Source organism: Lacerta agilis, chromosome 2 (assembly GCF_009819535.1).
Source record: "Lacerta agilis isolate rLacAgi1 chromosome 2, rLacAgi1.pri, whole genome shotgun sequence".
Classification (NCBI taxonomy): domain Eukaryota; kingdom Metazoa; phylum Chordata; class Lepidosauria; order Squamata; family Lacertidae; genus Lacerta; species Lacerta agilis.
The window spans coordinates 39,849,805-39,872,611 of record NC_046313.1 but is presented as its reverse complement, the minus strand read 5'-3'; the positions used below and the strand labels follow the sequence as shown (position 1 = coordinate 39,872,611).

Sequence of the window (22,807 nt, the reverse complement as noted above, 5' to 3'; positions counted from 1 at the left end):
ATTTAAAAATGCCCAGAGATGCTATGGCATAGCCCTCCAGCCCCACTGGCACCATGCCTTCCCTTGGCTGCTGGGACAGACTCACCTCTCCACCTCATCCCTTGCAACGATGTCACCCTTCTTCAAGGCTTTAATAGCAAATAGCTCCCCTGTGCGGTGTAATTCGGACAACAGCACCTATGCCCAAGGTGAACACAAGAAAGGCAGCATAGATTGGTGACTAAACTAGCACCTAACATTTCTGTGACACTGAAGAGGCAAACTAGGACATCGAGAGAGGTTCAAGCAGAAGAAGTGAGGAGCCAGGGTTCCAGACCCTAGTCACCCACTGGCAGATGACCTTACGCCTGTCAGGATGGGGGGAAGCAGATGTGCCTCTTGGTGGAAGGTAAGATGGAAGATGAAGAGGTGGAAGAGGAGGGGGAATTACTAGAATACTCACTTTGCCAAAGTGGCCACGCCCCAGCACAGCGACAAATCGGAAGTCATCCAATGCAAGAGGCATTTTTCTCAGGTGGCTGCTGTGATATAAAAAGAACAAGTTGGAGAAAGCTGTCCCCCCACCTCTCTCTCCCACAAAACACTCACACACACACACACACACACACACACACACACACAATGAGCTTCTCCACACTTGGGCCTATGAATGTCAGCTCATGTGAGAATCCCCTATTTCTGCAACAGGGAACAGCACAGTTTGGGCACTGTGAAAGGTGGTGGGGAAGCAAGACATATGTTATCAATGGTGTTACACTTAAAACTTCAGTGGTTTGTGAAATCTGCATGTGCACATTCCAGGCAGCACCCCAGACAACCATATATTATGTTTGCTATCTCCCAAACCGAAGTAACTGCTGGAAATAAGAGGTAAAGAAATGTTGGAACCTGTGCAAGGGATGAGCAACAACTAAGTTTTTGTTGCAGTATAGACTGAAGTCAGCCACTTAAGGAGGTGCGGTGCAACTGAAGTGTGTATATGACATAGAAGGTGAGCAAGGATCTGCATTTAGGGGGTGCATGTGGAGTGGGAGGGGGAATAATGATTGTCCCGTACCTATAAAAAGTACCATCAGATCCTCTTGCCTCCCCTCCTGGGCCCAGCTCCACCTGGAAGGGAATCTCCTCCCCAACTTGTGAGGTCTGAAGAGACAAGCACACAAACAAATTAAGAGGCATCTGCAAATGGCAGATTAAGGCAACTCACTGCTGTTCATGACAAAGGAGCAGACAAGGGAGCAACTTCCGGGCAGAGAGATGAAAGAAGGGGAAGAACACAGGACACTTACCAACAAGACCTTCCCAGGAAGCTCACTGTCATCCTGGCCCACCTGCTCGATTTGAATTCTGTCCCCATCCAAGCTCAGCTTCTCAATGGCAATGTCCCTGGAGAAAAGGAGAAAATGCCACTCTGGAGAATCCCAGGCAACAACATCATGGGGCTGCAGTTGAGTAAGAAACCGAGGCAAGCAGCACCCAGATCACTGCCTCCAGGCCTCAGCATCACACTGACAGCACTCTAGGTAGCCTAGGCAAGAGCTAGACCTGCAGGAGAACATCTCTGTGTCTTGGAAAAAGGCAAGTGCTTATGGGGGGGCACTCGAAGGAAATTGTCAAGGGGTCTAGAAACCTGCATGGCTATGGCACAGCCACAAATGAGAGCATGCTAGACAACACCCACCTGGTAGTGCCCTGTTGCCCACCCGTGAATAGGGTACCTCAACAATGCCCCTTCAAACGTCTCGTTCCCCTCAAATTCCCTTCTTTCCTTAACCTTAGCAACAAAAGAAAAAAAGAGAGCCACAATATAAAAGAACTTGTGTTTCTCTGCTGAACAGGCTGTTGACCCACCCAGTCTAGTGGGCACCTACCCAGAGTTGAGGCTGTGCCTGCTTTCGGAGCCAGATGTTGGGGTCATCTGCGTCGAAGGGCTGTAAGTGCCTGTGGTGTTGGCCGTGGGGATGATGCGCCGCAGGAGTCGCACCCAAGTGGCAATGTCAATGTTCATCTGGCGGGCGCGCAGGAAAGCTTTCCCTTGGGGAGAAATGTCAGAACACAAGCTGCCATAAACCCTGAGCGCGGTGCTGGATCGAAGCAAGCCTTCTGTTTCCAACAGGGTCCAACCAGACAACCCCAGGGAAGCCCACAAGCGGCACATGAGGACTATCGCCTTCTTCCACTGCTGTTTTAACAACTGGCAATCTGGCTTTGGCTCTGAACCCGGGGGCAGCATATAAGGCACCATCTAGCAGCAGTTGACTGCCAAACAAACTGAGGACACAGTTAATTCCCTTTCAAAGCCACCACCATTTCCTATGGCAGTGCATTCCACAGGTTAACTATGAATACATCTGTTCTCTTCTGAATCAATCAGGTTCTCTGGGTGGCTCCAGGTTCTAGCCTGTTTCTTTTCCATTTGGAATGGCTTTACTTGTTTTATGTGACCCCCCAACAGTTTCATTTGTCCTTATAATCGTGTATCGTGTTGTTGTAACCAGCCCTGGGATCACATGGTGAAGATTTTTTTTAAATAAATAAATAGCATTAAGCCAGCAAGTCAAGAATCGTTAGTCACAAGCAATTAGTGACGACAACTGAAATGTACAAAATACTTGCATTTTATAGTTAAGGTGGGTCCTCAGACCTGCCTTCATTAATGCAAGTGCTTTAACAATGTAGTCATGAAATGCTTCCCTCTCCTGAAAGACCTGTGGTTAATACCTTCCAAATCCAAGCAAATTGTGTATGTACATAAACACAGGTATTCATGCAGACCTTCCATGTGATAACACAGCTGTTTTGAGAGCTGGCGCAGCCTACAGGCTGAAAGTGAGTGGTGATATCTCTGGTTCAAATCTCACGTTAGCTGCAAGCTTATTATGCGGCCTTAAGAAAGCAAATATCCTCTCATCTCCAGCCCTATGCCATACAAGAGTGCCACTGTCCTCTCTTATGGGTCTGTTGTAAGGATTACTAAGATATTGCAGTGAAGTGCTTTAAACCATTGAACTATGCTATATATACACACATGATTAGTGTTACCAGTATCATTCTCTTTCCCTTTAGTGCCTGTACCCATGAAGGAGGAAGACCACCCCTCATTGAGACCACATACCGTATTTTCCGGTGTATAAGACAACTGGGCGTATAAGACGACCCCCAACTTTTCCAGTTAAAATACAGAGTTTGAGATATACTCAACCACAGATTCTCCACCCGGCATATAAGACGACCCCCGACTAAAAAGTAGTCTTATACGCCAGAATATACAGTACATGTAAGTGGACATAATGCTACCAGGATGATGTGATCAGTTTATGGAAAGAAACATTACATGCAGTGCAGTATTAAATGATAGTTCCTAAGACTATAAGACGATGGGGGTTCCAACCCTTTTCTGACCTAGCTGTGCAAGGGAGTTTTTTCCTGAAGTGTTGAAGGATTTCTGACTAGACCCATCTCCCTTTCCAAGTGCCAGTAAGAGCAACTTGCACATTCCCTCTTAAATAGTATGTCATATCAAACTTCCACCCCTGACAATACCCCACAAGGAACTCTGATTGCACCTACCTGTCACTAAATTATGGCACTGTGGGTGGAGTTCAATGTTGCACTATGGTGCACATCCTGTCAGTGCAAACACTGCAGCTTGCCAATCAGAATGATCTCCCTCTTCTCCTCCCCCCCCCATGCACTGTTTGGGGGAGGAGAAGAGAAACCCCACAAGTCAATTTCAGGGGGCGCCAGGGGAAGGATAGGAGGGGAAGCCCACATTGTGGAAGCCCTCACACAAGGCTTGCGCCGATAGGACTCCTTAGGTGAATAGCACCGTACATAGTCAGCAACACAGCTTGTTTTCTTCTCACAAACTAACTCAGGGTTACCCAATGTGCTGCTGCTGGACTACAACTCCCATCATTCACCTAGAGGGCACAACAATGGCTACCTGTGAGCTAAGCTGTTGGCAGAAGGATGTGTGATTCAATCAATCCTTCTACAATGTGTGTTAAGAAAGCACCTAAGAAAACCAGGCAAGGCTAGGGTGGAGAAGATGCTGCCTGCCCTTTTGGCGTTTTCACCCAACCCTTACCTTGCTGCTTGGAGAAGATCTTCTTTTGCCGCTGGAGCTTGGGTATGCGCTCGATGACAGGGTTGAAAAAGGTAACCTGCAGCAGGGGAAAATGACATAAGCTAGTCAAGGGTGAGTTTGCACACTGGGCTATAATTTCTGCTATGAACACTACTGCAAAAAGAGCCTCAAGGCTGAGGCCATTAGGGTAGGTTATAAAGCACACCCACATAGAATGGGATAGGAGACGTCTCCACCTTGGATCAGGAGGGAGGAGCTTAACCTTTCTCAGCCCCAGTGCAACCACTCCAGGGGCTGCTAGGCCAGCGCTGGGTGTGGCCTTCCCACACTCCTGAACACACATATGTACACCACATACATGCAGGCAGACAGAGGCGTGCACACTCCCATCAGGTGATCCGTGCAAATCATCATCACCATCATCATTTTATTTGTATGCCACCTTTACATAGTAAAAACCATGCTCAAAGCGGCTTACAACATGAAAACATTTGCAGAATTACAAACATAACAAAAGTAGTCCTAAGCAATAAATAAAACTCATCAGAAAGTACACAACCAAACCGAACCATTTCCACAAAAATCAAAGTAAGATCTAAAAATAAAGATATGAAAACTAAATATCAGTAACACAAAACCATCTAAACCAGAGCTTTCTAAACTTTCCATGTTGGTGATGCACCCTTTAGACATGCATCATTTCGTGATACAGTAATTCAGTTTTACTAGCAAACCAGAGGTTAAACAAACCCCTTTCCAGCCCCAGGAGGGGCACGGGGAGCATTCATGTGACACACCGACACACTGCAGCTGAAACATTAACGTGTCGCGATGCACAGTTTGGAAAGCTGTGATCTAAACAACACCCCAGCCCAAGAGTCTCTTCACCAGCCTCAGCTTCTTTCCCATCACAGCGCTGAATAGAGAAACTAATATCTTTCCCCACTGCCCAGCCCTGTCATGAGGATGAAAACAGAGACAGCCAAGCACTGTCAGATAAATCAGAGCTCCATAAGTACCAGTGTGAGCACTCCACTTAGGTATAAATGGCAACAGAAACCCACCCCATCTCCCTCTAAAACTTCCCTATACTGCCTTAACTCCTACATATACAATGCTACCACAGAAACCCCCAACTCTCCATGATACTGCTACTTATGTGTGGGGTTCAAGTTCCCTTTCTTTCTTTCTTTGCTGCAGACAAAATTGTTGGGTGGTCGGAGGGCTTGGAAGGCTTGATCTGGCCCATCCCTGATCTAGGGGGAAGAATGAATTATATTTCTGCCATAGTGCTTAGTATACATGAGATTCTTTCTTCCTTGGGCTGAATACAGAGGTTTTTGGCTCCTCTGGTTCCTTAAGAAATGAACCCATTTGATGGAACAAGATCATCACATCCTGATCCTCAACATTAAGGTCTTAGATCCCTACAACATTTGTTTTATTTAGAAATTTCTACCCTGTTTTTCTTTACAAATAAATTCAAAGTGGCTCGCAAAGTTACTAATAACATATCAAAACAAATACAATAATGGAGACAATCTGAAGATTATGAAGAACAGCACCATATAATTAAGAGCAGGTCAAAACAAGTTTGAAAGCAAGGAGCTAAAAGCATAAAACCACACTGACAGCTCACTGAAATAAAAAGGGTTTTGGCAGTGCACCGAAAACCTATAGAGAGGCAACGTCTATCTCCTTGCTAACCCCATGCAAATTCAGGGTTCACCAACACTGTTTCCAGGCTGGAATAAATGGTTTGGAGATCATTCTTTCATCCTGTCAAAATGAGACAAAACAGAAGCTGGGGGTGTTTTGACTTCTTTTTCTCAACATGAAATCTTTGTGGGAGGAAACTATCCCACAGGAACTGAATTGGCACTGAAAGAGATAGCAGTCTGTTGATTGTCCCTGTAACGAATATTCCATATTTTAGCATCCAAATGAGATGCAATGCTTCAGAAAAAGAACAAAGCCTTTCCAGGTGGATTTCTTTGTGCATGTTGACAGTAACCGTGTACACTTGCTAAATGTATTTTCTCCAAATGGTGCTTTCGTTGTAGGGAAACTGCATTTTCCTAATGATCAAATCAAAGCACTTTATAGAGGGGAGGGGGGGAACCAACATTAAAATCCATAGGCAACTTAAAAAGAGTCTGCTTTGGAATTTTGTAGACAATTTTAAAAATTCAGTGCAACGCTTGTGCTGGTTGCAATCCAGAACTAGCAACGTGAAACAGTGACACCCATGCTCACTTGAGAAAAATATTCTGGAAGATATGATTAAATACCAAACAGGGGAAATTCCCAGAATATGGTTTATTCCCAGAATAAACCACAAACAAACAAACAAACAAACCAGAGATTAACAAAGCATGGGTTATTTCTGCCAATATAGGGAGAATGTATTGCTGCTTATCTGACACTTCCACTTTTACAAAGGGCTGCATCTTAACAGTACACTGGGGAAGTGCTTAGCCTCTGTAGAAGGAATCATAATAGGCATTATTTTGAGGACTTTCTTAATATCCACAAAAATGATAGCGAAAATGTGGTTGTATTTCTTCTGCTATTATCAGATAACTCTTGTGTTTTGGCATTTCCCATCTTATCTAAGAGTATTCTGCTAAGAAATCTGACTAGCTGGATCTCTAGATGTTCAGATCCCAGTTCTGCCCAGTTTGGCTCTTTTTATTATTATTATTACCTCTGCCAAGAGAATGCCCTGTGGCTCCAACTCCAGGTGGATTTCATGGCGCTGGTTGTCAAGGAAATCCTCCAGCTTCAGGTATTTCAGGGCACAGAGACTGCGGTAGTCACGCCAGTACACACCAATCTCGAGCTCTCGTGCCTGAGAGGAAGGGAAATAATCCATTAAAAAAGGCAGCTGCTTATTGACTTTGACTCTACATTGTCCCCACAACTGCCATACCAAGGCTCAATCAAAACTGACGCTGGGGGGGGGGACGACAACACACCTTCATCACCTTTCTCTGTATGAAGCACAGAGTTCAGCAATACGACACAAAAGGTGCCAGAGCTATAGCTGACAAGTCTACTGCTTGATGAGTACAAAGAGCAAAATATCTTACTGACCCTTGCTATGTCCATGGGATGCACAAATGAACAAAATTCCTCTTTTGCATCAGTGTATCAGTCCTGATAAACTCTCTTGTTCCTCCAAAAAGTTATAATCTGACATTGGGAGTGTTATTTGAGAAGAGGGGGACAACAGCAAGTTAAGTGGGTATGCATGTGATTGCCACCCTCCATTCCTTTCCCAAAAGGATGGCAAACACAGGGGCCTTTTTTCCATTATAAAACTGGTCACACACACACACACACACCCCTGTGACCCAACCAGGAGCATCATGGAAGGATGCATCTTTCCACATACCCTCTCCAGCTCCACTGTGAAAGTCTGTTTCCAGGCTTGTAGACCGCTGGGTTTCCAGGCCGTCTGGCCGACAACTACATTATCCAGCTTCAGCACAGCACTCACCTCATCTGCAAGAGGAAGAGTACCAATAAGCTGGGAAAGCGACAGACAGCAAGTAAGAAAGGGGAACGAGTTCAGAAGTGTTAACTTTCGTACTTATGGGACCGCCTCTCCTGGTACAGTATGTCCCGCAGAGGACCCTAAGGTCCATGAATAATAATAGCTTAAAGGTCCCGGGCCCTAAAGAAGCCAGATTATCCTCCACCAGGGCCAGGGCTTTTTCAGTGATGGCTCCGACCTGGTGGAATGCTCTGTCCCACGAGACTAGGGCCCTGCAGGACTTGATCTCCTTCCACAGGGCCTGTAAGACAGAGCTATTCCGCCTGGCCTTCAATTTAGCCTGATCCTTCATTCCTTTTTTCCTTTCCCTTTTTCTATGAAGAAACCCTTTCTGAGACCCCACATTTAAACTCTTCCCTGGTCTCCTTGCTGGCCCTAGCAGGACTAACTTGGCCAGTTAGCCCTGGCAATGCTACATTTATGTTGTACTTTATGCTGATTTTAAGCTGTTTTTTAAGTCGTTTCAATCAATGTTTTATATTTGTTGTTAGCCGCCCTGAGCCCGGTTTTTTAAATCGGGAAGGGCGGGGTATAAATAAAAATTTATTTATTTATTTATTTATTTATTATTAAAAAGTGAAGCAGGAAACGGGGTGTGTGCCCCAACACTCTGCATGTCAGGTACCAGGAAGAGGACAGCAGAGAAAAGAAATGCGTCTTCAGATACCCAACTTACTGTTGACATTCTTTAGCAGATGATGGCACTGCGAACAAAATCTCTTAAATTAGAGATGAATGAGAAAGAACAGAGTAGAAGGATTCCACCTGATGTTGACTGAACCGCTGAGAGAAAGACAGGGGCCGCAGACCGCCCCCACCCAACACGTAGGACTAGCTGTGCTAGAAGGTCTCCCTTCTTCCAGTTGACCCTTGGCCCAGTTTAGAGCCTGCCAACCGCCCCCCCCCCCAGCACTACTCACTGCTATTATCTTCTGATTTGATGGTGGTCCTGCCGCTTACGCTGCCACTTCGGCTGTACAGGCCTCGCCCGCTGCGGCTCATGAAAGATGGCCGCGCTTCACCAGGGCTGTTGCACGGCAGGGAGACAGTGGAGCCACGGGTGCGCCCTGGGACATATTCCAACAGCTCGCTGCAGCCCGACAACTGCACTTCAAGTGTCCCTATCAACAAGAGAGACAACAGCTCAAGGGGGAAGGTCCAGCAGGCCCTGGCTCAGGAGCATTCGAAGCAGAACAGCCATAACTACCTGGAGTCTTCTTAAGGGTTTGAGAGAGCAAGGGTTCTCCCACTAAGGTATGGGAAAGGAGAGAGTGAGGCGAGGAAGGAGTCTTGAGCAAATTAGAGAGGTGCAAACTATGGACAGCTCTGGGGCATTTAGGGAGTGGACAGAGCTGAATGCTGCAGAAGACCCCACCAAAAAATAGCAACGGTGAGCTGCGAGGGCTTTGGAGGCACCCCAAGCAAAGCTAAGTCCATAGTTACCTGTCAGTGGAGATGGCTTTGAGAGGGTGTTGTATTGGTTGTGCTGGTAGGAAGGGGTATTACGGGCACTGAAGGCCGGGGAGGATGCCAGGATGAGTTCTTCCTTGATGAGGCAGCCCTTTGGGTGATCTTGAGGCAGCTCAGCTAGACGCTGCTCCAGGGAGTGCCGCAAAAGGTCCAGCTTCTGGCTCGACTCGTTCAGCTTGGTCTGTGCCTAAAACGGCCAGGCACAAATATGGCTACATCCTACACATGGCACTGATGCACGTTCCATCCGCCACCCCATTTCCCAACCTTGTACTAATACCACAGCCTTCTTGGGATATGAGCGATGACACGGAGGCGCAGTACTCATTAATTCACAAACATCCCAAGTCACATCTCAGTAGCAGAGCTTGCAGCTGGACAACTCAAAATACAATAACCCACCCACTCCTAATTTCAGCAGCAAGTAGAACTGGATGCAACAGGCCACAGGCTAGGGAACCGTAGAACGGCCGAAAAGGACAAGTGGATGTCCCAGACCTTTTAACTTATCTCAGATTCCTGCCAGACTCTGCTTATGGAGACTCTGCAAATTATGATACCTGCCACAACCTCTGTGACAAACAGATGGTCTGCTTGTTTCCCCTAGACAGCTTCATTAATAGTGAATGCTGCAAGAGGAAATGTAAACCAGGGTGAGGGGAATGGGGAGAGGATTTGGCTGATTTCAACCCTATTAGCTGCTTATAGTAGTCCTAGGGAAAGGACCCGTTTACCATTCCCAAACCATTTATAATTATGCATACATACGTGTGAGTGTATAAAATCGGACCTTATGAGACCCCCCCCCCAGCTGAGCGAAGCGGCCATTACCTCGGAAATGGCATGGCGGTCCTGAACTTTGGTGGAGCCCAGAAGGCGCAGCACATTCTTGGCCCCCTCGGAAACAGCATGCTCCACCCGGAAGTGGTGCCGCAGCTCTTCGATCCTCAACTCGATGGTGCTCAGGTCAGTGTTACCTGCAAGTAACAGGATGGGCATCAGGCGTCTGCTATGTGCATCACAGATGGCAGGATTAGTTGTGGAGGGAACCCAGAACACATGCATCCCAGGCACAAGGAAATGGGGGGGGGGGGTGTTTCCCAGCACCAGGTGGAGGTTTTTCAAATTGCTCCAGAGGGCATTCCCCATCTCTCAAAGGGCTCTTTAAAGGTTAAAAGGTGGGAGATAGGGATGTTGGCTTTTGCAGAGCAGGCAAAAGGGGACCTTCTTTTTTATCCTCCCCTTCACCTTGCCCATCTTCCATATTCAGCTGCACCTCGTCAGCCTGCATAGCCTTGCGGATCTGCATGCGGATTATATTGATCTTGGTCTTGCTGTCCTGTAGCATCTGCTGGGCTGTCTGCAGCAACTTCCGATCCTAGAGGGCAGGCCAGGTGGGGGTGGGATTAGCAGGGACGGCAGAACAGAATTAGTCATTAGAATGCATCCCAATCCAAGGGCAGAGCCTGCCCATCTGGCTCTCAGTGTATCAGTCTCTAGCCATAACAGAAGAAAACACGCCCCCCCCACACACACAAACACCCATGCTTCCCAAACCTGGAGGTATCATGCCCTATTCTTCTGCATACTGAACCACATCCTAGGTATCCAGCCTATGGGGTAAGCCTCAAAACAGAAGCAGCTACAGAATCCCTTTAAGAAACCAGTCTGCTTCCTCAACAGAAGTGGTTTCTAATGTGAATATTTAAAACCAGAAAACCCAATCGCAGCAATTTTGAAAGTGGTACATGTATTTTAATAAATAACTGTGCGAGCGGAATGTCCACCTGAGCAACTGGATTGTCCCCCATTTCTCTCCTCCAAGTGCGCCTCACTCTGTCCCCAGATTTGCTCCAGAGGGTTGGGGGAATCCTTAGAACAGTTTTGAGTTGCATGGGGGATGGGGACATTCTGTTCAGCAATAGGAAACCCTTCTGCTGACATAATGTTTGCTTTTGCACGAGATTGAATCCCACCCAACTTTTTATAAAAAAAAAATCCTGAGACCATGATAACAAAGACACCAAAATCATTCACAGAAGCCCCCCTGCCTCCCCCAAAAGTTCAGATGCACAAAAATGTTATTTTTATATCAGTTCAGTCAACTGTTGCCATCTTGGTCCCAAGGCCGAGATCACATGAAAATGTGTAACTGCACATGATATCTGGACCAAACTTTTCCAGGTGCAACCGTATGCGGCACTGGTTAATAGACCAACGATATTTAGATTTTTTTTGCAGCTAACGGTAAGACATACAATCATAGAAGAGGAGTTTACTCAGAAAGCTTTTACGGGTCTAATAGGAAATATGTACATGGACCAACAGGAATTACCGTATTTTTCGCTCCATAGGGTGCACCGGACCATAGGGTGCACCTCGTTTTTAGAGGAGGAAACAAGAAAAAAAAATATTTTTCTGGTTTTCCTCCTCTAAAAGCCCTGTTTTTTTGAGGATCAGCTAAAAGTTTTGCAGCTTTTTTGCAAAGGGAAAAGCCCTGCTTTTCTGAGGATCAGCTAAAAGTTTTGCAGCTTTTTTGCAAAGGGAAAAGCCCTGGGGTTTTTTTGAGGATCAGCTAAAAGTTTTGCAGCTTTTTTGCAAAGGGAGAAAAGCAAAGCGCCTTTTGCAAAGGGGGAAAAGCAAAGAGGAAAGCCCCATTTTTATGGGGTTCAACTCACATTTCTGTAGCTTCTGAAGGAAAGGGAGCCATTTCTACAGTTTTCAGACAGATAATCTAATCAGCCAGTCACGTGTCGCTGGGGAAACAAACAACCTCCCTCTGCAGCACATTCAACAATGGAGGGTGGGGCTGAAAGGGAGCCAGGACTCTTATCTCTCTCCCGATCTCTTGCTGATCAGCTGCTGAGCGGGGTCCTTTCAATACCCCTTTTTCTCTTTGTAAAATAAAAAGCACTATCTGCTTTTGGCCCCTGGGCAATTCGGCTCCAGGGACCACCATTTGCTCCATAAGACGCACAGATATTTCCCCTTAATTTTTAGGAGGAAAAAGGTGTGTCTTATGGAGCGAAAAATACGGTACCTGCTGATGTTATTATCTAGGAACTTTCCCTCTTTTGCAACTATACATGCAACCAGCCTGCCATTCCGGCTTTGCTGGAAGCAATAGGCAGCTAGAGGCGAGAAGACTAGCATACTTGCATAGTTCAAAGCACCTTGCATAGCAAGTATGAGAAAGGCTTTCTTGCCAAAGAACTTGGAGAGAACCTGATGCCTGTCAGAGAGGACAACATTGAGCTAGGTTGACCAATGGTCTAGCTCTGCATCTGGCAGCTTTGCTGGTATATTTGCATTTTAGTGGATGAGCATGCAGGGACTAGCAAAGTTCAGGGCAGGAGAGGAGGCAGCCAGCCAGCGACATCAACACACCTTGGCAGCACCGTTGGCATACATCTGTATCATGTTCTCTGCTCCCTGCTTCACCTTCAGCTCAATATTGAGCTGCTTCTCCAGGCCAGCAATGCGGTTCTTGGTAGCTGTTGATCGGCTCAGGCTGCCTGGCGACTGTGGGGCATCTGGAAAGACAGTAAAGTGGTTAATGCCAAGAGGGCACAAATCCCAGACCACCACTATCAAGGGAACCATCCGAATGCATGAGCTAGCAGGTAGGGAACTGGCATCATGTAGCAGGGACCATCAAGAGCATGCAAAGGTATGTATACACATCTTAATGCCCACCCTGGCTCACTGGCATCTTGGAATCCATAACCCCCCAGGAGGCACTGGGGGAAAGATTGAATCAAGCCAATGACCACATTTAGATTGTGTTCTGCTTTAGAGGATTCTGGACCTCAGCACTGAATAAGACGTATCAGCCATTCTACTTGTTTGGAAAAGGTATCTCACCCGTTTTCAGGCTGCTGTACCTACTTCCTGCCCCTTTCTGGGCAGAATTCAAAACATTGCTTCTTAACCATTAAAATCATGAGGTCCAGGTTACCCCAAGGAGGGAAAGGTCTTCTCAGAGGTGGTCTCTCAACTCTGGAATACTCCCCACGCCCCAGAGCTACTTGCTTTGTGCTCAGTTTGGTGAGTTTTAAGTACCAGGCTAAAATGTGAGTGCACTCAGGATTTTAGTATCTAGGAAAACCTAAAGCAGCAGCATATAATATCTCTTTTTTGCTGCTTCAGTACTGTTTTATGGATCAAAGATATCGTTTTAAATTGTGTCATTGCTTATTGTTATACTTTGATCAGTATGAGCACACTGAAATATTTCTGAATTCTATTTAAATTATATAAAAACACAAATACACTTGTTTCAACCAAAGGGCCATTTGTTACAAAGAAGTTGTCGTTTAAATACTAAATATAAAGAGTTATACAAAGGATGCTTTGTCAAGCCTAGTAAGAGGATTCCCTCATTATGTTTTCCATCCAAGAGCAGATTGCCAATGAGACAGACAGCAGAAAACAGCTGAATTCAGTTAACCAGTATCTAGTGTGTTCCTGGATCCAGAGAAACTTCTACAGGTCTGGTCTAGTGCATCTGAGTGTGATTTAATCTATGAAAGAGTTGTATACAATTAGATGCATAAACAGTATTATATGTATTTTGTGCAACATCCATGTCAGGGCAGACAACTCTTCACTGAATACATAGGCCACAGGCTTTTAAGAGAGACAGTATTCGGACTTTGGCACTTTAAATTCTGGACCTTAGCTGACATCATGTGGAACTAGCATTAGGCAATGGTACGGTCCCAACACTCCCGATTTAGTGCTTTTCTCTCTCTCTCTCCCAGAGACAAAGAATGGACTATAAGATTGGGGGCCTGTTCTTGAGAAAGGCTGCCAGAACTGCTTGGTATTCACTGCTGTGCAATGTAGTGTAAAGCAAGCCAACTGGAATGAATCCTTTTTAGAAAAAAAGAACAAAAAGAGAGAGAGCAGCTCAGATCTTCTAAGCCAGTACACCACTGAGTAAATCCTAGATTTACAAAGCACTTGGTTAGAAAGAACACTTGCAGCATTGTCAGCAACACCACATTACAGCCCACAGACTGAATGAGGACAGGCTTAGACAGTGGCCCATCCAGAATTCTTATCCTTTCTGACCTCTGGTTTGCAGGGGGCTCTGAGCCTAGGGGTCTCCAAGCAAAAAGGAAACAGCCACGCCCAAGCCTTGCAGTCTTTCTAGCCTATATATATATATATATATATATATATATGCAGGCTCTTCCCCCCCCCCCCCATTTTTTGTGGCCTGTGCTTGACAGTGGAGTCAGGTACAACAGCAACCGCTTCCTCTTTTGCAAAGTCACAGGCCGCTGCCTCCCCATAAGGTAACCAGCTATCTTGGAATGGGAGTGGTGCCTTGACATTTTAAGGTTCTGCCTGTTGTGCTCCATGGGCTCCATTGTGCCTTTTTTCAATTGCTTCATATGGAGGGGTTTGGGGATGTTCTCCCTGCTGCTGCTTATTCCCCAATGCCTCCTTCCACACGCACAGGCCAGTTGCCAAGTTTATGCTCTGTTAGTGACTGTTCACATCTGGAGACTGGCATAGCCGGTGCTTATTAGAAAAAAAGGGGCCAGGAACAGCCAGGTAGGGAGCAGCATACAAACAGGATTGGCAAAGGATAAAGTTTCCTCTACCATACAAAGGTGCCAACAGGCTAGGGTGTGGATCTATATGGAACAGTTTTTAAACAAACAAAGCCTGGCAGCTCAAATGAGTTCTTTCTTTTTATTTTTATTTCTCTCTCTCTCTCTCTCTCACGCACACACACACACACACACACAAACAAATATACACAGTTTCACAGCTTTGTTGATGGTTTTATGAACATTCAAGAACTGTAGGTAGCAGCATATGGAAAGCTGTGTTTCTCCAATGCCAAATATGAAGCTAACTGAATTATTAATACTCACTTCTATATTCTATATTCTATATTCTGAACTTTTCCCCAAAACAAAATGCAGGTGCAATGTGCAAGTTTTCAAAAATAGTAGCTGAAGTAAGCCTAATCTGAATGGTTATTATGACATAATAATAAATGGCAGGTTATAGCTTGCTATTATATAACATACTCAAAGAGGCTAACAGTCATCTTCATTAAAACAAATTAAAATTGTCATATTATACTGATTCGTGCATAATAAAAGGAGAGGGATATAGCTCCTGACTCAGCAATACATGCCTCAATCTATACTGTTTGAAGGGATAACCCATTTTTGCAGAATTTGATAAGTGTCTTAAAACATTCAAAGAATAGCCAAAATAAGATGCTGTACAGTCTGGAAGAATGTACCCTGGGATAAGAGAGACAGTTTTCACACTTTAAAGCAGTTCCCACATTTCTATAAAAAAAATTTTTTTTAATTGCTTTCCCATGTATTGATACTGAAATAATTCTAAGAATAAATGCCTTTATTCCCAGTACAGAAACCTACTGAAAGATCTGTTCTTAATTTGCATTCATTATCCTATTCTATATGTCACAAAATTCTTCTGAAGTGCAGGTAGATGCTGCTAGTCCTGAGTGACTTCTTTAACTTAGCTATGGACAGCTTTCGCTAAACCAGTCATTTCCTTTTAAATGCCTATCACCAAACTAGGGGAAAGTGCACACACCACCAGTAAAGTCACGGATTTGCTCACCATGAGAGGTGTTTAAAAGATTTGAAATGTCTTGATTAAGGGAAGCTCACCAACACGATTTAACAACCCTCTCTGTAGTTCTTTAAACTCTTGCCAGCTGAAATCGTCAGGAAGCCGGAGACAGACTTAAATTCACCAATACCTAAGGACAGCTTGTCCACCTTGTCATAGCACCTGACCCTTGACTTCCCACCCATCCACCCGGTGGTCCATTGCACACACTTACCCCCCAGCTCTTCAGGGTCTTTGACAACAATATGTGCATTGAGATCCTGCAGTTGGTGGTGCAGGGCCTCCAGCTTGCGGTTGGAACTCTTGAGCAAGTTGTCCACATTGGAGAGGTTCTTACGGTCTGTGGTTGCCTTGCGCAAGTTTTCTGCTCCCTCCTTTATCTTCAGCTCTTTTCGAATCTCACGCTTAATCTTCTCCTTTTCTTCATCCAGCTTCTGCTGTACACTGGTGTCTGAGAAATCTGAGCTCTGGTCCAGGCCCAGCTGTTCCAGCACTGACCAGTTGCCTGGATCACTCTGCAAGGGAAAACATAGCAATAAGTTGTTTATAGGCACTGGAATCAGGTTAGCACTATGATTCAATGGGTGCTATTCTGAATATCACTAGAATCATCCACAGAGCCCATATGGGTTGGTTAGTTAGTTAGTTATTATTTTGTTTATGCATTTATACAACTTATATATACACCATACAATATTAATCATTATCTCTTATCCTCAGACTTCCCAGTCCATCTCTCCATGGCATTCTAGGTAGTCTTTTGTCAGCTGCATAAGCTGTTATTCCACCCATTTTCGTCTCAAATCTTCCTTTATTTAATGGAATCTCCCAGTATTCTCTAGCATATTTACACAACCACCACATATGGATCAGGGTTCCCTCTACCTTGTGGCACTTCCAGCATAGATTTGACCTTTTTCAGTACATTTTCACCACTTTGCTGGGTGTCAAGTTACCACTGCTGCATCATCTTTTGTAAATGTTCCTTAATAAAGTAGCAGGCAGAGAAGTTCATAGTCCTCTCCCATAGTTCTTCCCACACTGACATTTCTGTATTATAACCAATATCTATAGTGCATTTAATCATTGTTGCCTTTACCATTTTGTCTTTAGTTTCCCACTCCAGTAACAGTTTATAAATCTTAGAAATCAGTTTTGCATCCTTTCCTATTACATTTTTTTCAAATTCCGAAATCATTCCCCCAAATCCCTTTTCTTTAACTTTTTTAAAATAACTCGTTCACCTGGAAGTACTGAAACCAATCTATAGTATAATTTGATACCTCTTCTCTTTTTAAACTTTAAACTCTAAACTCTCTCTTTAAACTTTAGCAAATCCTTGTAAGTAGCCTATCTGTTATCCATATTCCATATGGTTGATCTTATACTCCTACTTTATTCCTTCCAACTACCTAGATTCTGCAATCTGTTCAGAACTCAACTTAGTCACAAATGTTCATATACTAGATGAAGCAACATGCACGGTGACTTTCCCTTTAACAGGGAAACATAATTTTGTGCAATTGGAAGTACCACACTTACAGCCCAATCCCATGCATGTTGCCTACTATCCTTGCATACATCCACCGAGCTAAGTGGAAGGTCTGGTTCTAAGCAGATATGATTTTGCTGTGCAGTTGGGCTACACGATCAATGACAACAAAATGCAGATTATGCTACTAGGCTGTATGCTACCAGGCTGTATAAAGGTTCTAATTAGAATAAAACCATTATGTTTCATTGTTGTAGAAACTTATTAGTATGTAAGTGACATGTGAATGGTTCACCTCCTTGCAATGTAAAAAAATAATAATCAATATTTTAAAACTGGTCTTTCTAGGTGGTTTAAAATCCATTATTCAAGTTGGCATGATTTAAAGTCAATCCACCCTGCCGCCCCCTTCGTAGCCTTGGGCAAATCACCATTCTCTCTCTTAGTCACCAAACTGCAAATATAGATAAATAACATTGACCTACTTGACAAGGTTGCTCAAGGAATTATTGCTAATGTTTATGAGCACTAGGTAAGTGTTATTTTTATTATAATTATATTATTAATAAAAGTTTTATTTATATGCTGCCCTTCCGCTCAACTGAGCCCAGGACGTTAGTTAAAGCAGCATCCAGCTAGCACTAAAAATGTTCTCATGTTGCTAGACATTTCACGGAAATGCTACTATAAAGAGAGAAAAGAAACCATGCATAACTGGAGTGCGGAAGCAGGCGAAAGAGAGGGAGGGAAGCATTACAGCAATAGACAGTCTGCCAGTGAAACAGGAATGAGAAATGGTCCAAGAACCCAGCAGTCCTGGGTGCAACCTCTCCCATTCTGGACTGTGCTCTCTCCTTAGAACTACATAAGAGTCCATAATTTCAGATTCAGGTGAGCAGCTTCTCCCCCTGCTCAAACTAGAAAAAAGCAAAACAAAAACCCCTCTGACTCCTCTCACACACCCCTTGCTCAAACCACTGCATAACCAAAGCTAGCCAGGATTATGTGGAGCTCTTTAGGAAGTTCAAGCAGACCATTACTGCCCTGTTCCTTTGCTTTTGGCACTATGAAGGCTGGGCTTAAGAATTCTCTTACGATGGTAGGTTCATTTTACTAATAAGGACAATAGCTACAATTCTCCTCAAACCTTCGACTCTTAAAATTATTCCCAGAACTGTGCTTGCCTTCAGTAGACTGCACCAATATGCAGGAGAGCCCAGACAGTAATGAAAACTTAAACGGTAAAGGGACCCCTGACCATTAGGTCCAGTCGCAGCACTCATCTTGCTCTACTGGCCGAGGGAGCCGGCGTACAGCTTCCGGGTCATGTGGCCAGCATGACTAAGCCACTTCTGGCGAACTAGAGCAGCTCACAGAAATGCCATTTACCTTCCTGTCGGAACAGTACCTATTTATCTACTTGCTCTTTGATGTGCTTTTGAACTGCTAGGTTGGCAGGAGCTGGGACTGAACAACGGGAGCTCACCCCATTGCGGGGATTCAAACCGCCGACCTTCTGATCAGCAAGCCCTAGACTCTGTGGTTTAACCCACAGCACCACCCAGAATGGTGCCTCTCCTTGGATGGAACTGCAGAAGGATCTTCATGCTTCCACCATCTGTCCATCGGAGGAAAGAGAGCATCCATTTCTTTGCTGTGTAGCACCATTAAGCTCCTTAGGCAGCTCCAGTCCAATCCTAATGGCATCACTTTGACGTACTGTATGTGTGCTTAGAGTTACTGTATATACTTGAGTATAAGCCTAGTTTTTCAGCACATTTTTTGTGCTGAAAAAGCTGCCCTCGGCTTATACTCGAGTGAGGCGGGCGGTGGGGGGCGGCGAGAAAGAAGCCCTTTCTCTCCGCTCATGCCGCCACCCGCTCTCCCCAGTCAACCATTCCTTAAGAAGCGTACAAGAACGGCGGTTCTTTACTCTCCCCAGGCAGCTTGTTCCATTCCTGAACTGCTCGCATAAATGCAAACTTGGCAAAGGAGGAAGAGGAAGGAGCAGCCCAAAGGGCTGCTTTTGGGCTGCTCGTTCCTCCCCCTCCTCCACAGCGGCAAAGGTGAACCGGCTTATACTTGAGTCAATAAGCTTTCCCAGGTTTTTGTAGGAAATTTAGGTGCCTCGGTTTATATTCGGGTCGGCTTATACTCGGGTATATACGGTAAATGTGTCAAGTCCTAGTGTGGGCTTTTGTCCTGAGCTGAAAACCCTCAGTCATCTCCATGCACAAGTGTGTCTGTAAAATGTGTATAAATATGTGATTAGTCATAAGGGTAAAAAAATAAAATGAGATGAAGATTGTGAAGCCTTTTGCAAATTATGATGATTCTATTGTGCCATCAACACACATGGTGCTCTGCAGGAACAAGTAACATAAGCATGCTCTGAGAATACTGCAATCTTAGCTATGATGGATTGGGAGCATAATTTTAGAAGGGGAAAGGATAGATATACAGTCAGTCAACAGGTGAAGGATATGCACAAAAATGAAGCTGTGTGCATTTAAAGCTTGGTTTCTGTCGTGGGGGAGGGTGGAGACTAAGAGGTTGAGCCAAATTAGAAGCACTCTCTCAGTAACAACAGTTTGAGTGGTGCCAACTTGGAATGGGCTGGCAAATTCTTTCTGGCACTACAGTACCTTCAATCTAGGCTGTCTGAGTCAGAGGCCGACCTTGCTGTGGTGCCCCAGCTACAGGATACATGCCCAGGTGGGAACTTGGCACATTGTAGTTAAATATTATACACATTAAGTCTTCTAGTAAGGAAACAGACCTCACAGGCTTACTGGAAGGAATTAAGCAAGTGGCCTGGGGGAGCACAACACAGAACGACACTCATTTAACAGCTTCCCTTGCTACCCTATGGACAATGCCCAGAGCCTGTGGAGTCTGCACACAGGCAGAAGAACTGCTGGGGGTGGGTGGGGACAATATGCCTCCAGTATGCTATCCGTCCTATCCAGCACTAGGATGGCTAGAATATTGGACTGAAATGGATATATTGGCGTAGGGAAGGTGGAGAATAAGGAATTCTGAGCAGGACACAATGTAGGTAATCTCATTTCAAAGCACTGGAGGGAGCTGCATGTATCTACTCAATGAAGCCTGGAATTACATATGTTAGGCACATGATAGCCAGTATATGCACAGTGATAACTCATTGGCCAAACCTATAGATATGTTATGGCCTCCCCTAACATTTACATGCCCCATGCCCCCCCCCCACAAACTATTACCGGTATATATCTGTTGCTCTTGGTCTCAGACACCTTGCTCAGTAGAGTAAATACTACAGTCCCTCCTTTCTCCAACTCGTAAAAGATAACATTTACCGTATTCCTCATGTTCATATCTGAAGAAGTGTGCATGCACACAAAAGCTCATACCAAGAACAAACTCAGTTGGTCTCTAAGGTGCTACTGGAAAGAATTTTCTATTTTGTTTCGATTTATTCCTCAAACACATATTCCGCTGCTCTCACATGTGTCTATGTGTTCCAGACAGAGGCGCATTGCCCACAGATGCCCCGCAAATGTTAACACTTCCTGCTACTTGTACCCCATTGTGCTTTTTTGCCTTTCATGTCTGTTTCTCTGATGTGCAAAGCAGCAAATGCACACACAGATGAACATCAGGGTATATTGTAACATGCAGAGCCACTTGTACATAAGGCAGTGCAGTTCCCAAGCCAGTTTCACAACACACCCACAGTACTCCCTCATCTTAGACTAGGATTTCTGCTCCCTCGTACTGATACTGGCCTATTGATTTCTACACATGCAATGCCCTTCCTCCCCAGTTGTTTGGTTATCATTTAAAAGGGGGGGGGAGCCTCCTGATACCACCCCCCTTCAAACGACTGTACCTCTTGGTCATGCTCAGAGTTTGTGTCCGGCTCCGAAAGAGACATCCCAGCCCCAGGAGAGGCACACCAGGCCGCCCGTCTGCTTCGAACTGTGTGCTGGCTACACCCTCATTTCCTGCCTGTTGATTCAAACGGCTCTTCCAGCCTGTGAGCAAACAAACCACTTCCTAACAGAGTTCCTGTATTCGCTGGCAATACCGGAACACAGGCCACGGCTGAAGGGAGCAATGGTGAGGCCTACATGTTCCCCTGCTGTTTTGCCACTTGCCTTCTCTTCTGAGTGAACTTTCTAGAGGGGCAGGAAATCCCCAGAACTGCAGTAGGGCAATGCTTTTATTAGGTAAAATACCACGAAACAGCGAGCAAGCTTTCAAGTCGTCCAGGACTCTGCTTCTGGCTGGATGTTCAAGCAAAATGCAGGGCAGAGGAGGGAGGGAGGGAGAGAAAGCTAGGCATGATTTTGGAGCCCAAAAGTTCACAGTTTTGTAAGCCTTGATGCAGAATGGGGTGGGCAGACTTTATTAGACTCAGCTGGGTGCAAAAGAATTTGAGGATGCACCACAGGCTTATTAGGACAACCAGCCAACTGACCAACCACTGGCAATTCCTCCTTATTTTGGAAATGTAAAATCTAGGTAGTTATTTGGATCTGTTTCCAGCACAGACTTGAAAACACAGGTCCCCTGTGTGGCAGAAAGCAGAAGTGAAGAGAAATGTGGTAGTATTTCTATCAGCAATGCTACTGTAAGGTAGTAAAGGCCATCCAACCATCCACATACCAGTGACCAATGGCAGAAAAGCATCTCTCTCCCTCTCTCTCTGTTCTTAATTAGCATAAGACAAGACAAATATACTGCTACAGCAGTTGGATCCTTACACTGAGCAGGCAAATTGCGGAACAGTTTTGCAGGAGCAGCACAGATCCTGTTGTCAGAGCTATGCACTACAGAGGCTTTTGCCCTTGACATTACAAAAAATGCAAGAAAAAGGAATACTTTCTCTGAAGTATTCCTTCTGTCCCAGGATCCAGCACAATCCTCCCTTTGTCATTTTTTATTATTTTTTAAATGGGACATTTTGTGCCCTGATTATTTGTAGCCTTTTCATGCTGCCTCATTTTAGCAACAATGGACTAGAAAGCATATTCCTATTTTTCACTCTCTTTCTCAAGTTACATTAACTGCACGTGTGCCTTTTTGTCATTTAAGCTTTCAGCTTCCCAATTTCAACCTTCAACGTGATGGTACCTAGCTCAGAATTTGGAAGAGCACATTTTAGTCCCATATTTTTTTTCTGCCAACTTAAAAAAAAACAGCATGAAGGAATAGGAAAAACCAGAGTTTTTTCTATCAGTGGCACATCCCTTTTCAAAATTGCACGTTTACTGTAAGTCGCTTCAAATACCATCTAGTGGAAAAACAAGATACTAATCTAAATAAAATAAAATGTCCTGACTAACTTATGTTCCTTAATTTCAATGGGTCTACTCTGCTTAGAACTTAAATTGCATACTGCCCACAACATAAAAATTGGTTAAAATAATTTTCAATCAGAAAAACAGGGTGAAGTAAAATAATTCCCTAGGCACCAGGCACGTTTTGCTTATTTATTGCATTTATATCCCACCTTTCCCCCCAAGAAGTACATGGTTCACTCCTGTCCTCAATTAATCCCTGCAATGACCCTGTGAGG

At 44.8% G+C, this 22,807-nt stretch overlaps 1 protein-coding gene across 2 annotated transcripts in view; it reads right to left on the bottom strand.

Annotated features, from left to right (window-relative positions):
• Positions 1-21,318, bottom strand: part of PKN1 (protein kinase N1) — a 28,325-nt gene extending 7,007 nt beyond the window's left edge. Inside the window, exons 1-15 of one of the 2 annotated variants that reach the window (XM_033139683.1) lie at positions 21,116-21,318; positions 15,967-16,267; positions 12,507-12,652; positions 10,368-10,497; positions 9,951-10,096; positions 9,093-9,306; positions 8,570-8,770; positions 7,488-7,597; positions 6,798-6,941; positions 4,091-4,166; positions 1,872-2,034; positions 1,290-1,386; positions 1,058-1,143; positions 443-521; positions 86-177 (exon numbers count right to left, since the gene is read on the bottom strand). In XM_033139683.1, coding sequence (XP_032995574.1) covers positions 86-177; positions 443-521; positions 1,058-1,143; positions 1,290-1,386; positions 1,872-2,034; positions 4,091-4,166; positions 6,798-6,941; positions 7,488-7,597; positions 8,570-8,770; positions 9,093-9,306; positions 9,951-10,096; positions 10,368-10,497; positions 12,507-12,652; positions 15,967-16,267; positions 21,116-21,160 — 2,030 coding nt within the window. In that variant the 5' untranslated portion in view covers positions 21,161-21,318. The remainder of the gene's footprint in view (positions 1-85; positions 178-442; positions 522-1,057; positions 1,144-1,289; positions 1,387-1,871; positions 2,035-4,090; positions 4,167-6,797; positions 6,942-7,487; positions 7,598-8,569; positions 8,771-9,092; positions 9,307-9,950; positions 10,097-10,367; positions 10,498-12,506; positions 12,653-15,966; positions 16,268-21,115) is intronic. The other variant, XM_033139684.1, reaches the window with a different exon arrangement.
• Between the last annotated feature and the right edge of the window lie 1,489 nt (positions 21,319-22,807).